Source organism: Corvus kubaryi, unplaced genomic scaffold (genome assembly GCF_017639235.1).
Source record: "Corvus kubaryi isolate FWS band 111438036 unplaced genomic scaffold, C.kubaryi_AGA036_p1.0 37386, whole genome shotgun sequence".
NCBI lineage: Eukaryota > Metazoa > Chordata > Aves > Passeriformes > Corvidae > Corvus > Corvus kubaryi.
The window spans coordinates 2069511-2081753 of record NW_024581128.1 but is presented as its reverse complement, the minus strand read 5'-3'; the positions used below and the strand labels follow the sequence as shown (position 1 = coordinate 2081753).

Here is a 12243-nt window from a genome sequence, read left to right as displayed (position 1 = left end):
TCATCTTCCCCCATCCCTTGGGAGAAAAGCTTTAGAAACTGGACTTGCAGCAAAAAGTGCCAGACAGCTTTCTTGAATTTTTCTGGCTGACGTTGCTTTGGACTTGTGTGCTGAGTTCTTGCTGGAGACAGATGAGGATTGAGCTGATGGGTGCTGCATTAAGCATTTGAAGGTAAAAGCAGTGTTGCTGCAGAGCTTGAAGAGGAAAGTGAGGTGGCAGATTCCGGCACATCTGGATAGGATGAGATGTGGACTGGGGATGTGCAATTAAAATCTAAAAAAAAACCCCACCTGTTGTTTTAATTACTTGCATAGCATGATACTCTGACTGATGAGTTAACCCACTGGTTGCAAATGCACTTCTACCAACACAGACTGCCCTTTGGCCATCAAATTAAAGATCTTTTTATGCTGTATATTGAAATTCAGTAAATGCAGCTGTCCATTGATACCACTGTAACAAATTTGACATGCTGCTTGTTGCCTTTGAGCATCAGGGTCATCAAGGGCTTTGGACTGTGGCTTGATTCCACTGTCATGACAAAATCCAGCCAAGCTGCAAATAGGTGCCTGCATCTGCACCTGCACAAGTGCTCACTGGGTGCTGGAGAGAAGCAGTGAACAAATGTTGGTGACTTGGAATGTCATGGAATCAAAATAGTTTGGATGGGAAGGAACCTCTAAAGGCCATCTAGTCCAACCCCCTCTGATGTCCCAGCATCCTCCATGCAGCCTGGTGCCTGCTCACTGAAGCTGGGTTCAAGCCTCGTTGGTCCTTAGCTCAACATTTCCATGGTCCAAGCATGAGGTTTTCAGGAGCACATGTGATTTTAGGTTGCCAGTGTCTGTAAAGTAGGGATGTGGCTGTCCTCTAAAGGATGCTTGCAGGCAGCATCACCTTGGTCACCATTCTCCATCTTGAGGAAAAAGGGATTTTTGTCCCAAATCAGGACTGAAACCGTTTGGGTTTGAGGCAGACAGAAGCAGCTGAGCCTGGAAACACTTAGTTAGCTTTCTTCTGCCCTCATGCCTAATCATCAGCATAGATTAGTTCAGAAACTGGACAGGTATTTTTAGAAGCTGCTTTCAGAGCCCCAGTGTCACAATTTTTATTCTTCTTGTTGGTGCTGAGGCATTTCTTGAGCAACATTTCTGCTTTAATGAGAATACGTTGGGGATCATCATAGAACTTTTGGGGACATGCATGGCACCCTGGCTGAGTGAGGGGTTCCAGCAGTTGTGAAGGTTTCTGAGCAGCAAGGGAGCATTTGAGACCAAGTGTCCAAAACGAAGCTTGTGTGCAGGGATGTCACTGTTGGCACTTCAGCTGTGTGGGCTGCCAGCAAAGGTGGGGTGTATGAGGATCTGTAGCTGATACCAGCTCGTTGCCCACTGGAAGTATTTAAAACCCCATTAAAAGTTGTGATGGAGGCAGACACATTGGGAGGCTGAGCGCTTCCTCCAAACCTTTTGAGTGGTTTGGACCCTTGGTCCCAGTGCTGTGTTGGCAGCTTTTGGGAATAAAGTGCTGACAGGCTACCAGAGGAAATGACACCTGCGTTCAACTTTGGACCTGTTTGCAGCCCTGGGTGCGTGGGTGACATGCCTGCTGGGCTGGGGCAGCCTGTCGGCAGCACGTTTGCCCCATCAGCTGCTGCTAAACACCCCCATCATGAGTTTATGGCAGCTGTATCATAATTATTTTATTTTTTTCCCAGCCTATAACCGGGGTGGGGAAACAAGGATCTTTGGTCGATGTGCTCTTCCGAGCCAGGAGGATATTGCGAATGAGTAATGGTCCGGCTGGGGCTGTAATGTGCAGAATACCTCTGGGATGACTCACCCCGCACAATGCAGCACATCCCTCAAGGAGACTGAATCACGAATGGGGGGAAGCCGCTTGCCTGCCCGGCAGCAGCCAGCTGGGACACGGGGTAACCAGTGCAGGCAGGGAGGCTGGCGGTGGCAATGGTGGTAAAATGGAGCAGTAAAGGTTTAACATGTAGAGGAAATGGCATCCCCCAGCAGGTAAGTGTGCTCTGGATGCATATGATTCCATATTTTTTACTCCTGGGGTTTTTTTTCCTCCGCCTTCCCCCATCTGCCCCCACAGCCCTTCTGAATGTTGTCTAAATCAGCATATGATTTATCAGTGAATATGTATGAATTCTTCTGTGAAACACAGCCTTTCATTTATGGTTACATATCAGGTTTTTTTCAGAACTAATGGTTCAACATTCACCCTTTCTTTAAATACCAATAGGAAAAATAGATGCTGCCTGGGAAGCTGCTTCCCTTATTGTCCCTCTCCATGGACATTTGATGGAGTAGGGGATTTAAAGAGAGGTTGAAGGCAAAAACAATGTGCATGCTGGTTTTGATATAGCCAAGAATGTCTTCTTTTTTATGTTTATTTCTCTGGCAAAAGATGAAAACCCTTTAGATTTAGAGGCTTACTCCCTCACCTCTCCTCTGATACAGACCCAGCTGGAATTGAGTCACAGAATTATTTTATTTCTTTAATATTTGCAAAATATTATCTACTCTTCATAGTTATAACATACGTGTCATTGAGGATGTTTACAGAGGGGTAAATATTGTTGTAGTCTCCACTGATCAAAATGGAGGAGAGTGGGGGAAAATTCAGCTTCCTTTGGGTGAGCGATTTTCTTTCTTTTCTTTGTAAACTTTGAGTTTACAGGAATACTCTGTATATGTTTGTGTGCAGACATAATCATTTTTCTGGAATGCAGTTTCTGTGGTTGTGTGTTGGGGTGTTATTTTGCTAAATATTGCTATTTATTAGCTAACATAGGATAGCAGTAATGGAGTGCTTATGGTCAGTTTATGCTAGGAAAAAAATTAGGGCAGAACTTGGTTGTGGCTTTTTTTTGAGGTGGGGGGAATCAATTCAGGATGCAGATCTTATGAATCTACCTGTTTGGCTGGCTAAACTTCAGTGTGATTTTTGCTTATCTTACACGTGGTATAAAACAAATACCATCTGTCATGCAACAACAATTTATTAGTCATTACTGTAAATGATAGTGCTAATTAGCTTCCTTGTAATCTTAATATTTTGTACTCTTGCACGAAAATAGGAGGACTTGAGGCTGCAACTCTTGCCTGTACTGCATGAGGTGCAGGGCAAATTATTCAAATTTATTATGCTGCCCCTTTTAACTTTTCAAGACGTGCCACCATGTGCAGCTATAACCATTTGTTGCAACAAATTTGAAGGAAAGTCTTTTTTGAGAGCTTCCCTTGAATGGTTGCTCATTAAAAGTTTTGTCATTAGTGTGCATGTCCCAGTGATGTCATGGCTACCTTTTAGCAGAAAAAAAATCAAAATACTGTTTTGGGTCTTTTTGTAACAAAATTGGCTGTGGCTTTTGGTAGCTCTAGCACAGTTTCAACAATGTTACATAAATGCTTCAATACAGACACAAGTCATAAGTTAATCTGCCCCAATGCCATTAGATTTTAATTTTAATTCAATATTGTTTGTGTAATAAGCTAATTTCTGGGGAGAGACTTTAAATTCTGTGCGCTTGAGCTGCATCAGTGAATCTTTGCTTGCCTATCAGCTGGCTTGTAAGCCAGCTTTTTTCCCTAAAAAGCTGCTTCCAATTCACTTGAGGTTTTCTCCACATGTACAGCACTTTGTGGGGATCACTGGGCAAGTCTGGCACAGGAAAAGATGTTATGCTGGTCAGAAAAAAATTGATTTAATCCATGCAGGACTACATAATACATATATTTTTGAATATATATATGTATATATGTATATATGTATTTCAGGAATGAATTCTCATGTACTTCCTGGAAGGACCTGAACTAATTACGGGATTATGAAATCCCATTTGAGCTAGTTAGGATAGAGCTGTTTCTCGTAAACTCAATAAAATCAGCCTTAAATGTTGAACAAACGTTTTGGTGAAAGGATTTCTTTGTTCCTCACTGCCTCGGCATTTAAGGGAGATGTGGAGGCGGGCGGCTGGGTTGTTGCAGGTGTCTTGGTTTCTTGAGAAGTCCTTTTTCTTCTGGAAAAAAAAAAAACCAACCAAAACTGCTATTAGTTTTTCCTATGGAGGATTTTTGGATGCACTGCAGTGCTGGAAGCAAACCCAGTCTTGCTGAGCACTGGCTGTGGAGACCTGACCCCTCTTCATTTTGCCCTTGGGGCTGCTCTAGACTCAACCAGCATCTCTGGAGCAAGAAATGTGGAGACTGAATTGTTTGTATTTACTCTGACTGTGTGGAAACTAAAATTTCCCAGATGCTCTTTTATTCTGCTGGTATTGGATTTGAAAGGCAGAAAAATACAGGTTGCAAATTGGTTATACAAGAGTTGGGTTACAGGTAGAGTGGTTCTTTGTTCCTGATATGATGCAGAGGTGAGGGCAAGGAAGACTTTTGGGAGGTTTTCCATGGTTTTCTTCAGATTCCATTCTAACATTTGATCTGGCCAGAGAGACGCAGATGTCTTTTTTTCTTGGTGATATTTAATGAAAAAGTTTCAAACCTGCTGGAAATCTAAACGGTATGGAAATATCAACTTAATTTGCTGCAGCTGCATGCACTCAGAAGGTTTCTTTCAAAGAAATTGGTAAGTTAGGATTTGAAGAAGAAAATGCTGGTTATCATCTGCAGATAATCACCCTTGCTAGAAGGTTCACGAACCAACCAACAGATAAAGGAAGTGGGACTCCAAAAATGGCAGCTTTTCATGTCTTCCACCAAAATGTCCCTGCTTTCTGGCTGTGGGATGAACTGCAGAGAGGATCCTTACAATATAACCTGCAGCAATCACCTGGGCAGGATGGGATGGCTTTAACTCCAGCTGTCAGAGCTGCTGGGGCAGGGAAAATACCAGGCGCTGTGAAATACATCCAGGTCAGCCAGAGACAGGTTATGCCCCAGTAGTTGTAAAGTTACATTTGTTTGGATCTAGATAGTTTAAATTGTGTTTATGTGCCTGGTTCAGCTGAACAGCTTGACTTTTGCTGCTGTTCCATTAGCAGCCTCCTGCTGTCCTTTTGGCTCTTCCCTGAAACCTGGGATCTGGGAATGTAGATGCGTGCATTAAAAGACAGAAATCCATAATGTTGAAACCCATTATATGCAATTACCTTTTTTTCTGAGACCTGAATCTCTCCTGGCCTTGTAAGCTGTTGAGTTGGGAAGGGAGGAAAATACCAAAGTGCCTTATGGCAGCAATAGCGTGGAAGTTTATAAGCTTATATTTTGATCAAGTAGCTTGGCTAGAGGGAAAAACATTACTGAGTTATGGAAGGTGTCTGTGAAGTGTTTTAGATGCTAGATGTGACTCAAAAAAAAGTAGTAAATTTGGTGGGTTGGACTACTTTTTTTTCCCCCTTGGGATTTTTAGACATCTTGGATGGTATTTGCAGTTGCTGCTTTGGAAGCAAAGTGGAAAAGAAGAGCAGCTGGTGGAAGGGAGTTGTCTACTTTGACCCTCCTTTTACAAAGACAGTGGTGAAAACAAAGCCTTAACTAAGGAGTGAATTGCTTGGTGTTTAGTCCTGGATGAAGGATTGCAGCCATAAGCCCCCATTGGCCATCCAAGGGGCTCATGTCTTTGTCCCCGGCTGGTGTTGCTGGAGGTGATGTGGCTCATGTCTGAGAGCACAGGATGATGGCAGCCACTGTGTGCATGCTGGGGGGCAGCACTTCTATCAGCTTTAAATGTCACCTGTCTCTTAGGCACACAGACGCTCTGCGAGTTGGACTTACAGCTACTGCAACCAGGGTTCAGTGATGACAGAGGTAATACTCAGTTCCCTTCTTGTTTACGAAAATTCTATGTCCTCCGGAAGAGCACTTATACATGCACACACTCTTTTCTACTTTTGTAGATATATATGCATACCCACGAGCTATAATTTTTAAAGAGTTCTCTTTTTCCTTCCAATGAAAACAACACGTGCTTTTCGGTGCTACCTTTACTCCCCAGGTTCTTTCTGGTTTTTTTTTTTTACTCAGGGCGGGGCAGGCAGACAACCTGGAGCAGCCCTGGAACATACTGGCTGCCTGCCATTGCAGCTGGGTAATCCCTTCAGATACTTTCTTCCCAAGCTTTTAAGGCTGTTGAAGACAAATCTGTAGGGTTAAGATAGCATTTAAGACCATAATTAAGAATAGTTTGCATGAAATAAATCCAACAATTAGAGCAGTCTTAAAAGTTTCAAGGATCCAATAAAACAAGGGGAACTAAGGCTACTGTGGGGTTTTCTCTAACTGTTTCATTTTTAGCTATCAGTATCTCATTAGTTGTAATGGACCAAATATTTTCACATACCTCATTAACCATTTCTTGTGAAAGAGTCAAATTGCACAGCTGCCATGCCAAAAATGCAGGTGGATGGCTTGAATATGGTTATTCTGCTACTCCAGTGCACCAACGTTTCATCAGTGGCACGCACATGGGATTTGCAGATCGCTCCTTTGCTCTTCAGGATTTGGAACACTTGGAACCAGCCAGAGCCTTGATGCAGTTGTGTAAAATTAAATAGCAAAGAAAATAAACAGCTTTTACACTAAGGAAGCGAGATCCTTATATGGAACTGAAATATTTGAGTACCTCCCAAGTATTTATCAACACTGGCATGAGAGAAAGAAGCATTGCCTATTCTAGGCTTGTGGATGGAAACAGCAGGCAGGATTTAGACATAGAAGACTGGAGGAAGCTGTGTGTAGGCTTGAAAATTCAACATGCAGCTTCTGAGTCCTAATCCAGTGATTAAACCAAGATGTCAAGCCCTAAGAACCCTTAACAACCTCCTTTCCTTCTACCTTTCCTTTCTTTTTTCCGAGTCCCTTGGCACAGGTTGCGCTTTGGGAAACATGCCTGTGGCTGGAGCAGAGCAGGAGTGGGGATGGGGCTCTGCAGGGAGCCCAGCGTCACTGGTGACTTTTGATCGTGCAGGAAAGCGTGCCAAGGGATTACGTTAATGGAGCCAGAGCTCTGCCTGCCCTGCCAAAGGTGAACCCTTCTGCTGGACAAGGCTCTTGTCTAATAGGGGAACAGAGGTCGTCTTGCCATGGCAGGGGAGTGGAAACTAGATTTTCTGGCTTAATAAACTTAAGGAGGTTGCTCTTCAGGATGGGAAGAGCACAGTTTAAATGGTGTTCTCTCAGCATGCAGTGGCAGAGTTTGTAAGGGCCACAGGTCATGGATAGATGTGGATATGAAGAGGAAAACCGTGTGGCTGTGTGCCCCACCAGGTTGTCGTTATAATGGGCAGGGATGGTCAGGGCTCCTAAGTTTAATGAATAGGTATCCAGTAATACTCAAGTGTAATTGTGAGCCTAGAGAATTAACTGAGAGGTGATAGAAATGTGTAAATAACTGGCAGGAGTCACAAAGTACCGAGTAGCTGCTACTTGCTTAATTTTCCTTTAAGTGGACAGTTTCTGCAGCAAAGTAACTGAAAACAGCATTACTTTTGGGGCAGCCAAAGGCTCCAACTGCTGCCATAAAAGTGAATGGTAAATCCAGCAGGAAGCTATAATGCCAGTGGCAATTTTCAAGTGTGGAAGGAGAAGCAGCAGTTTCTGCGGATGACTTTTGTGGGAGGATGGGAGGGAAGGTCGTATTGAGTGGCTCCGACTTCAGAAGAGAGCTAAAAATAAGTCCAGAAAGTATCCTTGGGGAATAAGTAGAAAGATACAGAAATGTATAGTTGGCTTTCTTTTTACTTCATCTGCTAATTGCTAATCCTTATAGACCATATGGGAGAGGTACAGAGAAGAAAACAAAAACTGTCTTGGATGGAAGCAGCTCAATTTTTGCACAGTAGGAAATTAGCTGAAGTATTTTGCTTATTTCTGAGTATCAGGAAGTCAGGAGATTAACGTTGCTACTGTAAAATCTAGAAACAGGTTTTCATTAAAATATAAAAAGGTAACGATCTATTTATGGACACATTTGCCCTGTTTACTGTACCAGGAAGCTGCTTTAAGGACTCAAGCAAAAATATTCTTAAAAACATGGTTTCCCAGTTCTGTGAATACTTTGTGTGTTTCAGCTGTGGCCGTGTATCAGAGTGTGTTGGAAAGCTTTTTATCAGCCAGTGCAAAGTACTCAGGCAGCAGGGGATGAACTTCTAGCATCTGTGCACTGCTGTCATTATGTAGGTCCAGCGAGAAAGTTGGCACATCCATAAAATAAAGGCTGTGAAGAGAAAATTGCAGCATGTGTTTTGTGAGATCTGTGTAGCTGCAGAGAGATAAGCTGGTCCCAGAAGATGCTCACTGCTTCCCTTGGTTTGTCCTCAGACTGCCTTCAGGTAGGATCCGTGAGACTGCTTGCTTAGATGCTAAATCTGGTCGTGTTAGAGAGAGGGAAGCTTGGAACTGAAGAGCTAGCACCTGAATTGCTGCAAAAATAATGTCTGAAAATGAAGCACTTCTACCTGGTGCAGGATGAAAAAAGCTACTACTGCTTGTCATGCTGTACAGGATGCTGGGAAAATACCTGGATGCAGAGCTTTTCTCAGGAAGGAATTTCTTTCCATAAAGGATGATACCTGTCGTTTTGAAAGGCTGCCTCTTGGAGCCCTCTGTGTGTTGATCCTGCTTCTCCTGGGGAGGTCACCTGGTAGCCTGGAGACGGACAGTCCTTGGGCACTTTTCTTTGCACATCCCTTTTTCTCACCCCTGTTGATGTTCCCAGGTTTGAGGGTCCTGCAGCAGCTTTGTGGGCACCTTTGGGTGCCTCAGCAGCTCTGCAGCTGACAGTGCCATGGTTGTGCGTGGCTGCCATCCAAGCACGTCGTGGTGACCTCCCTGCCAGGGCGTCACAGCTGGCAACGCTGTCCTCAGCATCTCTGTGTTAATCAGTGTCCAGCACGTGATGGGCAGCACTGATGCAGCGTCAGCACGAGGACAGAAAAGCTAATTTGGGTATTTCCCAACAGTTCTGTGCTGGGGACAACCCATTTTAGCTTGCAGTCTGTTGTATATTCCATGCAAGGTGTGTGGCTTTTGCTTGTGTTCCGTAGGGGCTTTTCTGCTTCCAAATGACCCTGGTGATGTCCCCAGCAGATAATGGAGTGACTGCTTTGTGGAAAGGGTACAGGAGGAGGCCTGGAGTCTCCCACTGTGGGGGCTCTTCTGAGCCCATGTGGTGAGCATCTGAATTATCCCCAGATTTTAGGTGCTTCCAGAATAGTTTCTTGTGAGGTTATGACGCTCTGCCTTTCTCAGCCCCTTGAAATGCTGGTGAAATTATTTCAGGGACATGGTATGGTCCTGATGACCTGAGCTGAGCTGATTCCCATCTCTTTTCATCTGAGGTACCAGCTGGAGCCACATTTGTGGGGTTTTCCCCATAAAACTGTCCCAGATGTGGAGGAATTTGAGCATCATCTTCCAAAGCCCACTTCACAAATTTGATCACAGAAACCTTGAAACGCTTTGCTCATGGGTTATTTGAGCTCCATGTGTTCTTCCAGCACTTTGAAAACCTAATGTCCCAAAGTGGGAGTTGGGCCTGGGGTGGTGCCTGGTTCACCCCGGTCCCTGTGTGTAGCTTCATGAGGCAAAGAGTGTCAGGGACCATGGGTTGTTTGATCTGTGTGTTGACATCTGGAAACCCAGCAGGTTGGTGGGTCTCTTTCCTACGGTAGCTTGAGTGTTCCAGGCCATCCATGACAGAGGTGGACTTCCATCCTGGGCAGAAACTCTTCGCTGGGGTCAGCACAGCACCATCTAAATACCACCCTCAAGAAAAACCACTGCGATGTGACTGTGATGCTCACAAAAGGTTCTGTTTTTGTTTTGTTGCCATTGCAGTGACAGCTATATTGTGCGAGTCAAAGCTGTGGTTATGACCCGAGATGACTCCAGTGGGGGATGGTTGCCGCAAGAAGGAGGCGGTCTCAGTAGAGTTGGCGTCTGCAAGGTCACGTACCCGGAGGGCAATGGAAGAAGTGGATTTCTAATCCATGGTGAAAGGCAGAAAGACAAACTGGTAATAGACCCTAATTCAACTTTTGTCTGTTCTTATAATGAGAATTATCCCAAATCTGTTGCTATTGTATTCTTGTGCAAGTTTTAAAAAAAAAAAAAAAAAAAAAAAACAGCCATATGCAAGTAATACCAGATTGGACAAAACAAACCCATCCTCATCTAGAATTGCCATCTTTTGCTACCTAGGCTGGCATAATGCCACCTGGAAGGAGCAGGTAAATTTTTAACATCCACGTGCAAAGATCCCCTTTGAATGAAAGAGGGCCTGTGGCTTTTTCCTTTTTTTTCTTAGACCTAGCGCGGGGGTAAGTGAGAAGTGAATTGAAGTGTAAAGAGCCCATGAAGCCAGTCACATTGCACTGAGTAATGCAGTGCAAGCCTTTTAAAAGGGCCATGAATTATTTATGCTGTGTGCTGTTCAAGGTTTGAACAAGCTGAGTGAGAATATGAAGACAAGTTGTCTCTTATGAATTGACACACTTGGTTTCTCCTGGTAGCTGTTTATCTAAAAAGGAGCTCTCTTCTATCCCTGCACAAATCAAATTAATAAAGCCTTTTCCTGATTTCCAGGGGCCACTTGAAATGTTATAGTTTGCTATCTTGTTTTTATATATTTGATTCTTCTGAAATGCACTCCTGTGAAGATATGGGTTAGCTTAAAAACAGCACTCCCTCCACAGGCTCAAAAAATACCTTATTTGAGTCAGAAATGATCTTGCTTTCAAAAAGACTGGTGTTTTAAAGCTGTTTCAATTATGGTTTGTCTTTTGCAATGCTGTTTTGCTTAGGATGATTCTTTTGACATTATTTGGGAGCCATGCTTATGGTTTTGAGAGGTGGAGTAAGACATGACAAGCTATTCCTGTTGTCCCTGAGCATCACTCTAGAGATGGTTTTTGGCACAGCAGAACTTGAGATGAGTGTCTGGCTGGGGTGAACAATTTAAAAACAGTGAGGGGAGTGTTGCAGCACCTCCTAAATCTGCTGCTGGTGGATAAAACTTCTGTTGAGCAAAATTATTGAGGGAAGAGGTTGTCCTTCCTCCTGAGCCCCCCGCTAGCTTAACCTGTGCCACACTGGGTCCAAAACATGCTCCTGGGGTAGGGAACGAGCGCCTACTCAAAGCACAAGCAAAAGATGAATGTGCAATGGTTTTGAGAACAATTACTGTGTCTGGTGTTTATTAGTCATCATTTGGTAGGGAAGGATGTTCCCCTATGCGAGGCATGACTTGGCTTGCTTTTGGGTCCAGCCTGAGACAGTGCTGGCTGTGTCCTTGGGGTGGGAAAAGTGACTTTGCTCCTCTTTTGGGGCTCACGCCCTCCCAGGTGGTGCTGGAGTGCTTTGTGAAGAAGGACCTGGTGTACACGAAGGCAAACCCCACCTTCCACCACTGGAAAGTTGACAACAGAAAGTTTGGGCTCACTTTTCAAAGCCCCGCTGACGCTCGAGCCTTCGACAGAGGAGTGAGGAAAGCCATCGAGGACCTCATCGAAGGTAGCGTGGGAGTGGACACTTCCACCCTTGGAAGAGTGGGCAGGGGGTTTGAGTCAGGGATGTGTTTAAAATCAGTTCTTGGGCTTGGAGTCTCTTGTGCATGTGTCCAAGTGTAGCTGGGGAGCCCTTATCCCACAGTGAGCAAACCCCAGCTTTTAAGAATTGAGTTTCCTCATCCCTTAGAGGAGATAAGGTGTTTCACTCAAGTATTTTTCAATCCTCTGTCCAGACTTCTCCCCATTTTTTATCAAGTTTGTTGTTACTGCTTTTTTTGATAGGCTTGGGTTTCACACTAGTGATGGCAATTCAAACAGCCCAGGCTCTTTATTTGCAGTCAAATCTCATCTTACTGAGTCTTTGTTAAATCATAGGATTTAATTCCTGCCTGGAGTTGAATAAAACTTCAGTTTGTTTTTGGTTTTATTTTGTAGTAATTAGTTTTGTCTGCATCCTCTTAAGCTGAATGGTAGTTCTTGAAGACTTTGTTGTGTTTTGGGGTGTTGTTTTTTTAATTCTGTAAAAAATGCGTTTGAATTGTCTGCTTTGAAGTTGTCATAAATTTTTCCTTTTCACATTTCATTGCAATCAGGCAATCACAATACAGCTATAATTCAGTTGTATGTTATTTTAATGAAATTTGATTCTTCATACATTTTTTTCTTGATTTTTTTTTTTTTTAGCCATACTATTTTATGTAGGGGCTTAGTAATCGAAAGCCTTTTGCCTTCTCTTCCAGTGTGACCAGGGTAT

General features: G+C 43.8%; 1 protein-coding gene across 2 annotated transcripts in view; it reads left to right on the top strand.

Annotated features, from left to right (window-relative positions):
- The window catches only part of SPRED2 (sprouty related EVH1 domain containing 2), a 59781-nt gene that overhangs the window by 23149 nt on the left and 24389 nt on the right, over window positions 1–12243 (top strand). Inside the window, exons 1-3 of one of the 2 annotated variants that reach the window (XM_042036722.1) lie at window positions 1997–2028; window positions 9820–9997; window positions 11325–11493. In XM_042036722.1, coding sequence (XP_041892656.1) covers window positions 2012–2028; window positions 9820–9997; window positions 11325–11493 — 364 coding nt within the window. In that variant the 5' untranslated portion in view covers window positions 1997–2011. Of the gene's footprint in view, window positions 1–1996; window positions 2029–9819; window positions 9998–11324; window positions 11494–12243 lie in introns of those variants that run through there. The other variant, XM_042036721.1, reaches the window with a different exon arrangement.